The 12980-nt window shown below is 53.0% G+C and overlaps 1 protein-coding gene across 2 annotated transcripts; it reads right to left on the bottom strand.

The window, feature by feature from the left end:
* Window positions 1–6218: 6218 nt before the first annotated feature.
* Window positions 6219–12763, bottom strand: NMB (neuromedin B). Of its 2 annotated transcripts, none has more exons than XM_066328629.1 (3): window positions 9901–12763; window positions 9217–9419; window positions 6219–6520 (listed from the first exon to the last, which is right to left on the bottom strand). In XM_066328629.1, exons 1-3 carry the CDS (start codon window positions 10031–10033, stop codon window positions 6473–6475), a joined length of 384 nt encoding a protein of 127 aa, XP_066184726.1. In that variant the 5' UTR covers window positions 10034–12763; the 3' UTR covers window positions 6219–6472. The 2 variants fall into 2 exon arrangements, with proteins under 2 accessions (XP_066184726.1, XP_066184725.1); XM_066328628.1 differs by lacking the exon at window positions 6219–6520 and adding an exon at window positions 8092–8455.
* Between the last annotated feature and the right edge of the window lie 217 nt (window positions 12764–12980).

Below are 12980 nucleotides of genomic sequence, written 5' to 3'. Positions count from 1 at the left end.
TCTTGCTCCAAGGACAGCACTGGTGCACACTGTAAGGACATCTCCTGAGCAGGGTCATAGAGAGGGCTTTGGGTCAGACACAGCCCTGAGACCTCCCAGACTGGGCAGGCAGGGAACTGTGATTCTGCCAACACAGTCAAGTACCTGTGCCCCTTTCCTTGGGTTATTCACAGCAGGAGAACACTCAGGATTTCAAGGCTCTACGTTCTATGATGTCCATGCTGTAGTTGCTGAAGCACAGTCCATCCCAGTCCAGAGCAAGGCATTTCCTTGGGGCCAGGATGAACACATGCCTTGGGGGAAGATTTGGCTTGGGACCAGCAGCACTTGGAGTCATTTCATATCCCAGAAGGCTGGAATTTCCCCTTGGCTGAGAAAGAGGGTCAAGAGAAGGGTTTCCTCTAAAGACCAGAGCAGTGAGAACAGGCTGGTGTCCAGGGAGTTTGGCCCTTTCTCATTTCTAAGTGAAACTGGAGAACTGTTGTTCCAGTGTGAAATGGATTCTGAACTGCTGGGGCTCCCACAGGGGTACCAGATCTCTGGCAGGCCTCTTGCTGTCTACCACTGCACATTCTCCCCTCATCTTTAGTTGAATCTCTTCTTGAGGCCTCAGCCAAGAGCCAAGGACCTGATCTTCATCACAAGAAACAGAAAAAAGATTCTGTGGGTTGAGATAAATTTCATGACTTCAAGATCATAAAAATATAAAAATACTACTAATACTAGTGATACTTCATACTACTACTACTAATGATAATAGCTGTAGTTTAAGAAGAAATGTTAAAAGAACACCCAAGAGAAACAAGGGGTACACAGTTCATGCTCACCATCTGCTGACCAATGCCCAGGCTGCCCGTGAGAGCAATGAGAGGCTCTTGGCCAATCCCTCCCAGTTTATATACTGAATATAATGTTCTGTAGTATGGAATATCCCTCAGGTGTCCTGGCCATGCTTCCCCCAGCTTCCTGAGCAACTCCTCACTGGCAGAACGTGGGACACCAAAAAGTCCTTGACTTAGAGTAAGCTCAGCCACAGCCCAAACATCCCTGTGTTGTCAACATTATTCTTCTCCCAGGTCCAAACCACAACACTGGACCAGCTACTGAGAAAGAAATCAACTCTATCCCAGTAAAACTAGGGCAGTAGCCACCCCTTAGTCATGTCACTGATGGTATGGCAGGTTTCACACTTCCCAAGACCCCTCACCCGTGTTCTGATGGATACACACACACACACAGATCATTCCCTCAGTCGATGGGCTCTGCCTGTAAAAGTCCACTGAGTTCATTTCAACCATGACATTGGGTTCCAGCTTTCAGGACAGCAAAAGTTTGTTCCATGTTAAAGCCAGTTCTTTTTCCATCACCATTGCTCTTGTCCAGTTTCATCAGAGTTCATCCCTTGTTATTGTGATGATCAGAGGGGAGTCAGGTTCAAATCCCCAAATCCAGACAGTGCTGTGAGGTGCCTGGTGGGATGAGGAGCATACAGAAGTGCCACAGAAGTGATTATGTATCAACTAACTTCATTATGTATTATGTATCAACTAAGCATTATGTATCAACTAACTTCATACAATTGAATTTATTGGCTGTTCTCATCCTAGATCAAATTGCCTTGAGGCACACATTGGCTTTTCCCATCCTCCAGCATCACTCAGCAAGTGCACTCAGCTCCTTGTGTAAAAAGGAATTTGCCTTTGCCTGAGGCAGGAATAACCCAGATCCTTTTCTCAGCATATTTTTTAAGTGCACTGCAGGGACTTTATCCCATTCTGCTGTACCTGAAGGTTTGGATTGGGCAGGGCCAGCCCAACAGGCAGATCCCCTGATGTTGACTGAGTAGTAATTGGCCTTTGTTAAATGTTAATATCCCAGTGTTTGAAGGTCCCATCTCCCTCTCAGTGTCGTCTTTACTAGTGAGATTTTTCCAGAGGCTGGTGACTGACAGGCAAAAGTGAGCTGGTGGGTCATATCATAAGGAAAACACCTTATCACAGGATCACTGAGGTTGGAAAAGACCTCCAAGACCACTGAGTCCTATATGTGACCAATCCCCACTTTGTCAACCAGACCAGAGCACCTGAATGTCACATTGAGTCATTCCTTGAACGCCTCCAGGGATGGGGACTCCCTCTCCTGAGCTGCCCCTTTCAATACCTGACCACCCATTCCATGAAAAAATCCCTCCTGATATCCAACCTGAACATCCTCTGATACAGCTTGAGGCCATTTTCTCTTGTCCTGTCCCTGCTCCCAGGGAGCAGAGCCTGACCCCACCTGGCTGTCCCCTCCTGTCAGGGAGTTGTGCAGAGCCAGATGGTCCCCCCTGGGTCTACTTTTCTCTAGGCTGAGCCTCTCCAGCTCCCTCAGCTGCTCCTGGTTCTCCAGCTGCTTCTCCAGCTCCGTTCCCATCTCCGGACATGTTCTAGCCCCCAATGTCCTTCTAAGAGTGAGAGGCCCAGAACTTCCCCCAAGGGCTGGAGGTGTCTCAGCAGTACCCAGCACAGCACTGCCCTGGGCTGTGGCCACACTGGTTTTGCTACAAGCCAGTTGCTGTCGGCCTTTTTGGCCACTTGGAATATATATATGGTTTGAGATCATACACTGCATTTAACCTCATCTTCTCTGCACTAGGATGACCTGCTCCCTGGAAATCATTTGGGCACAGTGCCAACCTCTGGAAACCCACTTTCCTGGGTTGCCCCAGGCTCTGTTCTGGCTGGATTTACCTTGGTCAGGTCAGGGATGTTCATATCAGGATGTGAGGTGCTTTCCCTGGAGGAGTGTGGGGGATGGCAATGGAATTTGGCTGGTTTGCTTCCTGATGGTAACCTGCTTCCCCTTCTGCTTCCTTCCCTCCCATCCTCACTGCCTGGCTTGGTGGTCTCCTGTGGAAGAGAGGTTCCCAAGCACCTCAGAGGAGGGTACACCCCAACCTGGAGCCTGATGTCTTTGAAGGAATACAGCAGGAAGGTCAGGGAGCATGACAGGGAGCACTGCCCTAAGCCTGGACAGCAATGACTCCAAGTGGTGGCAGTGGACTTTTACTGACATCCCTCTGAGCCAGCTCTTGCTCTGAGTCAGTCTCACAGCCAAAGACACAAATGTCAATCGTGACTTGTGTCTATTTATCTCACTTCGTGTCTTTTTCCCATCCCCGAGGTCCTGCCATGGCCTCATGTTGTGGGGGAAGCCCAGGGACAGCAATGGTCACAGCTGCCCATGAGCTCTCAGGGCTTCCAAGGAAACATGTCACAGGTCTGAACACCCCAGGAAAGTTGTGCCAGTGACCCTGAGGGGCTTCGTTGCATTTGTGCTTGCAGGGCACAGAAACAGCAAATACTGCTGTGAGCAAGGGTTTGAGCCCCAGCAGCAGCGTGGAAGGTTGTTCTCAAACCAGAGGAGCAACAGGAACAAATCAGAGCTGGGAAAAGACCCAAAGTGAAGAATTTACTCATTTTCCAAGCTTGGGCACAAAGCTTTGATCCTGGAACTTTCCAAAGAGCATGACCTGGTGAGCAGTGGGACATTGTGTTGAGCCTATGCATGCTGTGGGCCAGCAGGTAAATGTCAGAAAGATGGATGAAGGGGAAGAGCCAGCAAATTGCCAAAAAAATGATGAGCATCCTCAAAAGCTTTCCTGACTGTCTCAGTTTGTAATCTAAATTCAAGGGGGAATAGCCCTTTAGGGCTTGAGTAGTTGTCTGCCTGTGAAGGAGAAATAGAAACATTGAAACAGCTGAGGAGTGGACCCAGCCTTCATACACCAATGGATCAAGCCCTGGGTAACCCAGTCCCAGCTCAGGGCTCATGCTGCTTTGGGCAGATGGCTGGACTACAGATCTGCTGAGATTTTCTCCAGCCTGAGTCATCCTGTGCTTGTAGGATGGTGTCCAAGGCAGATACTGGGCACTCAGGGCTTGGGGGCCCAACACTGCTCCAGTCTGTGCAGCAGTTCAGAGGAGGAGGATGAAGATGCTCCACCATGGAACATGCACTCCTCGAATGGACCACTGCCATGGAAAGCACTGCCTGTGGAACACTCATCCATGAAAGTGCAGGTACATCCCTCCTGCTGCTCCTTCCACAAGGGCACTGGGTGTCACCTGCAGTGACAACAGGGAGGAGGAGAGGTGCCGAAAGCGAGCCTGGCAAAGGGGAGGGGATGTGCTTTCCCCAGGAGTGAAAATGCTGGAGGGGATTGGGTTTTCTCCAAAACCTGAATCAAATATTTAAATTAATTGACAATAAATTAACATATTCCCCAAGGTGAGCCTGTTCTGCCCATGGCAGCAGTTAACAAGTGACCTCACCCTTCTTTCTCTCAACCCAAAGGAGAGTGATAGGCGGCTGGGGACAGACAGACAGAGAGGCAGCTGGACAGGTTCTGGCTGGATCAGAGGAAGAATGAGGATCTCACTGGGTACCTCATGACCAGGAACCTGCTCCCCCTCCCGTGACCTTGGCAGGGTGGTCCCATGACACATCAAGTCAGGAACCCCATTAGGCTGTCAGTCCCTCACACTGCTGTCTGAGGGGCATCTGGTTTCCTCCAGTGTCAAACACAATCCACAGTGCCATTATTTTTCTTGCTAATAATTAGTTTTAAGTCAAGGCTTTATCCCAGCTAATGAAAAGGTGAGCTGGGGGTCACCCACATCCCAGAACACAGCAGCGAGTCTGGGCAAAAAAGTAGGTGTAAGAGGAAGGATTTCTGCACGAATGATTGCAGGACAGTGGAAAACCTCTTGAGCAAAGCTGGTGGGCAGGAGACCATGAAGGACTCCCAAAGGGAATAGCTACAGGTGAGCTGTTCACCAGCAGGATGTAGAACCTGGGAGGCTCAAGGTGCTGCTCTTCCCAGAGGCTGCAGCCAAGCACTGTGCCCTAGTGAGGAAGAGGAGGCTTTACTGGATCTGACCTACCCTTGAAGTGATAGGGAGCATGCCAGGAAGGTCTCCTACCATGGCTTTGATCCCTCTACTAGTTATCAGCATCTTCAGATGCTGAATCATCCCTTGGTTTGGTGTGACGTGGCTCTGAGGTTCCCGTTCTTGGGAAAAGGGCTCTCCACTTGTGGGATCAAAGGATCAGGTTGAATTTATAATCAGAATTGTGGGGAGCAGAGTGTGGAAGTTTATGGTTCCATCTATTGCATCACTCTATGCTCTGCTGCCAGGTTTTGATCTTCCTGGGGACATCCCCAGGGCCATGGAGATGCTCTGAGGAAAGGCTGACACAGAAGCAATTGTTAGCTGGGAGGAGAGAAGGCTAAAGGAGAGACCTCAGAGCCCCTTCCAGTGCCTAAAGGGGCTCCGAGAGAGCTGGAGAGGGACTGGAGATAAGGGCCTGGAGTGACAAGACAACGGGAAATGGCTTCCCACTGCCAGAGGGCAGAGTTAGATCAGATATCGGGAAGAAATTGACTCCTGAGAGGGTGGGGAGGCCCTGGCACAGGTTGCCAAGAGCAGCTGTGGCTGTCCCATCCCAGGTAATGTCCAAGGCCAGGCTGGACAGGGCTTGGAGCAAGCTGAGATAGTAGAAGGTGTCTCTGCCCCTGGAATACTGCCACAAGGTGTGTCTTCCAACCCAACCCATTCTACAGTCTCATAACCCCCACAAGTGGCTGGCAGCCAAAGGGTTCATCTGTGAGCAGCACTTGCAGGAGGTATAGAACCAGAGTCTGTTCATGGGAGTGTTCCATCACCTGTTTCAGCCAGGTCCCACCTCCCTTCTCCAGCCATCCTGCACAACAAAGGGCCCCGGGGCTGTACCCTGCCCCTGTGAGTGTTTAACTGCATACACAGGAGAGGGTGGCACCAAGCCATTATCACAAAGCGGCCTCATAATCAGGCTGAGGGCTTGATGGCCAAGGCCAACGAGCCTGTAGTTAATCCTGAGGTGACACAAGGCCAGGACTCAGACTAAGCCAGAAATCCCACTGCTGCCGAGACAAGATTTTGCTGGTTGTATTCCCAGTAAAGAGGGTCACAAAGATGCTCCAGTGGTGAGTGGTGTCACCGGCTCACCCAAGTGTGCTGTTTTATCATGTCAGGGTGTCCTTCAGTGAGCAGAGGCTGCAGGGAATGAATCCAACCCACCCCCCCGAGCTGCTGAGAGCCCGGAGCTTCCCTTCACCCAGCCCCAAGGTGCTCCCACTCCCCATTCCCCCTGCACGAGCCCTGGGGGTCTGCCTCCCTACCCCCTCAGAAGAGTCTGTGCAAAGAGCCAGTTTTATTCACACAGGCACATCAGACGTCAAGAAAACACCAAACACAGAGGAACTATACAGGATTGGGCAGGGGCGGAGCAGGAGGCTCTGCTTTTCACACACACCATCACTATTAACAATATTTCAGAAAGAATAAATAAAAGTGATGTAGCTATAGAAACCCACAAGGACGATGCTCTCCTCCCTTCACCACACACAGCCGACCTTGCAGACCTCATCCTTCCCAGCTGCACCTCTTCAGTTTGAAAAGTACTTCTCCAGCACCTTCGTTAAAAGCCCAGTCTCCTACAAAACAAGACACAACGGTGAGACATGGGGGCACGCACACAACCACCACCATCAGCACCCACGGGTACCATGGGGCAGGTCAGACAAACATCCCATGCTGGAGCACGATGGCACTTTCAGGGGTGGCTTGGGACGGCACATGAGAAGGACAGAGCCAGAAGCCTCCCATCTGTGCTCCAACAGCTGAACCATGACTCCAGTGTCAGAGGGAAACTTCACCCCAGTGAGGCAGCAGTACAAGGCTGAGGTTCAGAGGAGAGCTTCGTTCAGCAGAGAATGTGAGGAGGCAAAAAAGAGACAGCAAACACAGCAAGGAAGAGTCACAGAGGGGTTTGTGGGATTGCACTGACCACAGGTTGCAGAGCTATGCAGGGCAGCACCTGCCTTCAGGCAGAAGGGCTCTACCCATACGCCCAGAGCTGTTCCATCCCACTCAGGTGGTCTCTGCATCCTGGGGAATCAATGCCACACACCCAAAGAGATGACAAAGGATGGGAAGGATCTTCATCTGCCAGCTCAATCTTTGTCACACGGAGCAGCATGGCAGCACTGTGAAGCCCCAGCATGCTGAGAGCCAAGCCCTGTCTGCCACACATGGCTGGAAAGTTGAGATGGAAGCAACAGATCCTGAGCCGGGAGTTCCACAGGGCAGAGCGATGAAAAAGCCTGTGAGGAAGCTGGGACCATGGCACACAGATCAGCTCAGGTTAGGTGCTGACACCTGGTGTCCAACAACAGTCATGCTGAGAGGGAAAGCTGTCAGGGTGCCAGGAATTTGGACTGGCGCTGTGACAACCACAAGAGCAAGAAAAAATAAGGTCACACAGAACAGTATGAAGTGGACAGCACCTAGAGGCACTGGGGAGAAGCAGTTCTGTAATATCCACAACAGCACAGATGTGAGGATGCCTTGGGGATGGGTGGGAGAAAGGAGGAGGGCAGGACTCGGGGAACGCTCGGAGGTGCCCAAGTGACAAAACCAGAAACAACACCCAGCAAGGTGACCAAGGGGACCGGGGCACTGGCCAAGGAGAGGCTTCAGGCTTTGGGAAGCCAAAGTGAGGGGCAGGAGCCAGTTGCACATCAAGCAGCTCAGCTGTGATGCCACATGTGGGCAGGGCATCCCACCTTGCCCTAGAGAGGCACCGGGCACCGAGGCAGGCACCAGCCAGCATCTGCATGGCCCCAGACAAACCACCTCAAGCACAGAGCTTTGGCTCCCAGTGCCACTCCTGGCCAGTACCTGCCCCTGAGCACTGGGAATGAGCACTGGCAGGGCTCTGGCACCCACCTGGAACCTGTGGCACAGCACCAGCACTCAGGGCAGCCTTTGCACAGGCACATCTGCAACGTGAGCAGTGATCTATGCAGGCGAGAGCCCCAGGGAACGCCTTTACCAAATTCACACCACACACTCAGAAACCAGGCAAGGCAGCACATCTACCTGCCCTCCCATCCTCTCAACAAGTGCCCTCCTGCTTAAAGGTTCCTTGAAGGGGATGGGGAAGGGTCCAGAACCTCCACAGCCCTCATCCTTCCAGCTGCATCTGAGAAATAAACACTACAGCAGCCCAGCACAGCACACTACACAGGCAGGGTGGGCTGGTGCCCTCAGCCACGCCCAGCTCTGTCTTCACTGTGGAGAGCTCTCTACCCAACTCTCTAGCTCTCTGGGATGCATCAGTTTACCTTAATCTGCTGAAAGTGAGTCCAAAAGGGGCTGCAACTCTGCTCCACCTGTGCCAAAGAGGAGCAAGCCCTGCCTAACCCTGCATAGCAGAAATAGCTTTACCTGCATGCAGTGCTGCTGGATAGCTCCTCCGGCATCTGGCTCAGTGGGGCAGCCCAGGCAGGACTGACCTAAGAGAATTTCATCTTTTTAGACTCCCAGTTACTTCCTGCAGTGACTTGAAAGGGTGAGACACCAGGGAACTGTGCAGGAGGCAACAGACAAGCAGAGCCACACAGACTAATTCCATCTATGGATGCAGAAATTCCATCCCTGGACTGAGCAATTTGATCTCTACATCCTGCCTGAGGATCTGTGCCTGCGCATTGCTCCCAGGGGCAGGTTTTTCACCAGGAGCTGAATGAGCTCCGAGGTAAAAGCCAGTTAGGCAGAGGATCAGCTGATACACAGTGGGACCAGTGGAGCTCCTGCCCTCTCCCTGCTCCCCAAAACCCGCTCTGCAGCAGCAGGACCAATGCACACCTACCCTCTGTAAAGCCCTCAGCATTGAGGGATCCCAAACACAGTGACACAGAGCCAAAAGCTCTTTGCTTGACAGATGCCTTTCCCTGCACATACTGTGTCCCTCTTGGTCTCCTGCTGTGCAAGTAAGAGGGAGAAAGGATTTCCCTGTCCTTGGAAAAGTGGACACCATCCTCTTCTGCATTTGGCTGAGGAAGACCCAGATGCTTACTAACAACCCCTGGAGACCACCACTGTCACAGCTCCATTGCAGTGCTACTTGCTCATCCTCACACCTGGGACTCTTTGTCACTAGACACAAGTCTCAGGACACTTCTCCTCTCTCCCTTTATGGATGGTCTTAAGAAGTGCTTTAAGGAGGGTTAAAAAGAGGGTTAAGAGTGGACTGTGCCTCTAGCAGCTGTGCAGGTGCTCCCATCTCCAGCATAGCTCCTCCACCTTTCTACTCTGAGCATCTCCCTCCACCTAAGTCAATATTCACCTGGTCAGTGAGGTCGTATTTCCCTTGGTTCTCATCCAACAGCCGTTCTTGCAAGAGGATTTTCAGGAGCTCCCGGGTCAGCAGTTCCATCATGTCCTCCAGCAAGGCTCGTAGAGAGGGACCGAAGACCATTGGCACCGCAGGCTCCTCTGCAGTCTCCAGGTGTGGGGAGCCTGTGACGCTCTTCTTGCCCATGAAGTGACCTGTAACACCACACACGGTGTGTCTGGGGGGATGCAGAGCTCCAGCTGAGCTCTCACCAGCCACCCTGCACTGGCACCTACGAACGAGGAGCACCCAGTGACCTAACGCCCAAACCAGCTGAGCCAAGAGAAACCCAGAAATCCCAGCTCCTCACTCCACATGGGATTATTGGGAAACTTTCCCTCTCTGTTCCCGCTGAAAAGATCTCTAGGGTTACAGAGATGCCACCCAGGGATGCTGAACCTCATACCCAGGGATGCCGGACTGGTCAGTCTGCTGAGGATGCTGGACCTACTGCCCAGGGATGCAGGTGGAGGTGAGTTCACGCCTGCCCTGATCTCCCTCTGCCCATCGTGGCACTGCCAGCATCCTTGTCCCCTCGTGGGAGCACGGGGCTCCGCACAGGCAGCCACAGGACGGTGCGGGAGGTCCCCGTGCCCCGCACATGCCGCGTGTCCCTGTGCGCCCCCCGCCCGGTACCTGTGGCCCAGAGGTTGCCGCGGGGGTTGACCTTGATCTTGGCGGCCTGGCTGCGGTGCTCGGCGAAGTCGAGGTGCACGGCGGGTCCCAGCGCGGCTCCGCAGAGCAGCAGCAGGAGGCACCGCAGCGCCATCGCCGCCGCGGGACCCGCGCCCGCCGCCGCCGCCTCCCGGTTATAGGCGCGGGGGCGGGAGCTCGGCACAGCCCGCCCGGCCCGGCCCCGCCCCGGCCTGACACGCTCCGACCCTCCGCTTGTGCCCGCCGGCTGTCATCCCGGCGGCGCGGGGGACGTGACGGGCCCACCGCTGAGGTGGACAGTGGCAGAGTCACCGCTGAGTCTGATCCTCATCCCCAAATCTCTCCGTCGTGGCTTGTCCGTGCTTCTGCCTTCTCCATGCGGTTTTTACACTGGAGCTCAGCCAGGAGCTTCATTTCCAGTTTAGTTCAAGCCCATCTCCCAATACGTGCACTTGAGCACCTGATTATCGGGATGGATAATCCGAGGATCCCAGCCTCAAGGACCGGCCAGCTCTGCCCAGCTCCTTCACTTTCCAGAGCACCCTCCCAGAGGATCCCACTTAGTGCAGAGCATGAACATCAGAGCCTGTGCATCACTCCTCGCCTTCTCTGTTGCCTTTGAGATTTTGCAGACCACTATTCCCTAATTACTACATCCAAACCTTGCATGGATAATCGTGTCCCCCATGAGCTCCTCCTTTTCCATTAATGGGATGGAGCTGTGCCCAGCCATGCCAGGGACACAGATAGCGGGGGCCTGGGACACAAACTGTGTGTGCCCAGGGCTCAAGTGAAGTGAATTCCTGGTGAAACTGGAATCATTTGATCAGAGGACTCCAAGGCACAGGTTGTGCTCTGTTTCCTCTTGTCACTTGCCTGCAGCCAACAGGGATTCCTCCAGGTTCCATACGTACACAGGGACACTCTCAGGTTCTGGACCACAGTAGGCTGGGGTAACCAGGGTCAGACATGGTCCTGGCAGGTCCATAGCAAAGAGGAGAGCCTGCCTGGGCCGGGTCTAGCCAGTCTCCCAGTCAGGCACTGCTGAGCTCCCACAGTGCAGGATCAATGACAGACTACAGGACCAGGGCTGAGCTCAAGTGGTTTCTGGGTCCATGTGCATAGAGGGAAGTCCCAGGTGAGACCTATGAAAACTAGTTAGTGTCCTAAAAGCCCTGACAGCTTCTGCTGGATTTACAGTTCCACAACTCTGGGAGGAAGTGCTGGTCGGTGGGGATGAGATGAGCCGGTTTTCCTGGGAAATGGCAGAGGGAATTTATTAGCAATGCCCTTCAGGACTGAAGGTGACATGTTCCCCTTCAGCAGCAGAGGGTCAGAGTTCAAACTGCAAACTCAGCTCTAAGCTTATAGGAAGAAAAAAAAAAATCACGAAGTGTTCCTGTGTTACCAGACACCCTCCCAAAGTGTGTGTGTCCCCTTGGGTGGCCAGATCAGCATGGGCTCCCTGTTCCAGAGATGTGCCACAGGGATGGGCAGGGCCTTCTCCTCCCTCTCTTACCATGCTCCTTCCCTGTGTTCAGCAGGAGAATGGCTGAGCAGGCATTGCTGGGCTTGCCACTGGAGGAGGTGATCCTTTAGGGAGCCACAGGGTGCATGAATACAGTGCTCATCCCAGATGTGGCATTTGCAGCACCACAGCCCCAGCTCTCATGTTCACATCATGGCAGCCTCGTCTCCCCACTGAGCAGAGAGGAGACCTGAGGCCCCTGGTCACAGTGGTGCTGGTGGCTGGGAGCACTACTTGGGCTCTGGTGTCCCCTCCCAGTGCCCACATGCCAGTGCTGCATCTGGACAGGCAGAAACACCCCCATCCCTTCTCTATTTCCTCTCTCAGCCCGTGTCCCTCCCCCAGTGTCCTGCACTGCCATTGCACTGACAAAACACAGCTCAAAATGGATGGACATTTCTTCAAATTTCTTCCCAAGCTTTTTCTTCAAAACAGTTTTAAATTCACTCATAGTGGCCAAAGTGATGGAAATTTGAGGTGTCTGGAGAAGGTTGGGCATGTAGGAAGGGCAGGAGGAGGAGGAGGAGAATGTAAGGTCCAGAGAAGGTGCTGGATATGAAGGAAGATCTGATCCTGGTGCTGCCCAGCACTGGCACAGTGGAGTCTGGCTTCTCCTTACCCTGGGGAAGCTGAAGGGTTACCTGTAGGATTAGGGAGGATGAAGCCAAGGATAAAGTGATCCCAATTACAGGGGGCAGATGAAACAGCCCCTGGCAATTATGGCACCAACTGAAGCGTAACAGGGTTAAGTCCCACTCCTTTGGTGCTCCTCACAGGCAGCCCCAGGGGACAAGGGATGAGCAGTGGGAAGCTGCAGGGTTTCAAACAGGATGAAGGCTTTTGCACTGCTCTAATTAAATGCACAACCAAATGCACCCAGATCTTCCTTTCTTTTTCAGCTGGTGTTACCTCAGCCGAGGGATGAGCAGAGAACAGGTATTTTCCATCCCAGTGGCACTGCTAAACAAGCAGTGGAAAAGGCTGGGGAAAGGAAATCAGGGAGCTTCTGCCCTTTTGCAGTGCCACCATATACCCTCAAAAACTGAGGGGACGTCAGATTAATTGCTGAGTACTAAGGCTTGACCTCATGTGTGTGGGAGATGTGAACCCATAACCCTGGTTTCAAGTCTGGGAAGAGCAGCAGAACAGCTACTCAGAGATGTGTTGGAGGCTGGAAGTGGGAGCACAGTTCAGGGCAGCCAGTGGGGCTTTCTTGGAAAACAACTGGTGAAAGCATCCGAGCTCAGCACGCACTGAGCAGCAGCAGCAGCACTAGTGCTGTGATCCAGGCAAGGCTCCAGGAACAGCAATTTTTTTCTCCACAGCAGCCTTGGTAAATACCAGCCCCAGACACCAGCAGAGAGACCAGAATTTTTTTCTGGATTTTCCAGTGTTCACAAAGAAGTTGTTCCTAATTTTAGGGAAAATAACTGGCACCCAGGACCTGCTTGGGGAGAGCACCAGGACCTAAGCTCCAGAATCTGGTCACCAGCCTGCTGGGGTTTGTGGTAGGTTTTCTGCCTCTCTCTTTGTC

This window comes from Sylvia atricapilla, chromosome 13 (genome assembly GCF_009819655.1).
Source record: "Sylvia atricapilla isolate bSylAtr1 chromosome 13, bSylAtr1.pri, whole genome shotgun sequence".
NCBI lineage: Eukaryota > Metazoa > Chordata > Aves > Passeriformes > Sylviidae > Sylvia > Sylvia atricapilla.
This window is presented reverse-complemented; position numbering and strand designations above follow the sequence as displayed.

Excerpts from the sequence above, each read along its gene's own strand:
- NMB (XM_066328628.1), bottom strand. The coding sequence starts at position 10,033 with ATGGCGCTGCGGTGCCTCCTGCTGCTGCTCTGCGGAGCCGCGCTGGGA. Across the intron at positions 9,420-9,900 it reads CGGCAACCTCTGGGCCACAG|GTCACTTCATGGGCAAGAAG; the intron begins GTACCGGGCGGG and ends GTGGTGTTACAG. Across the intron at positions 8,456-9,216 it reads AATACGACCTCACTGACCAG|TTCCCTGGTGTCTCACCCTT; the intron begins GTGAATATTGAC and ends CCTCCTGCACAG.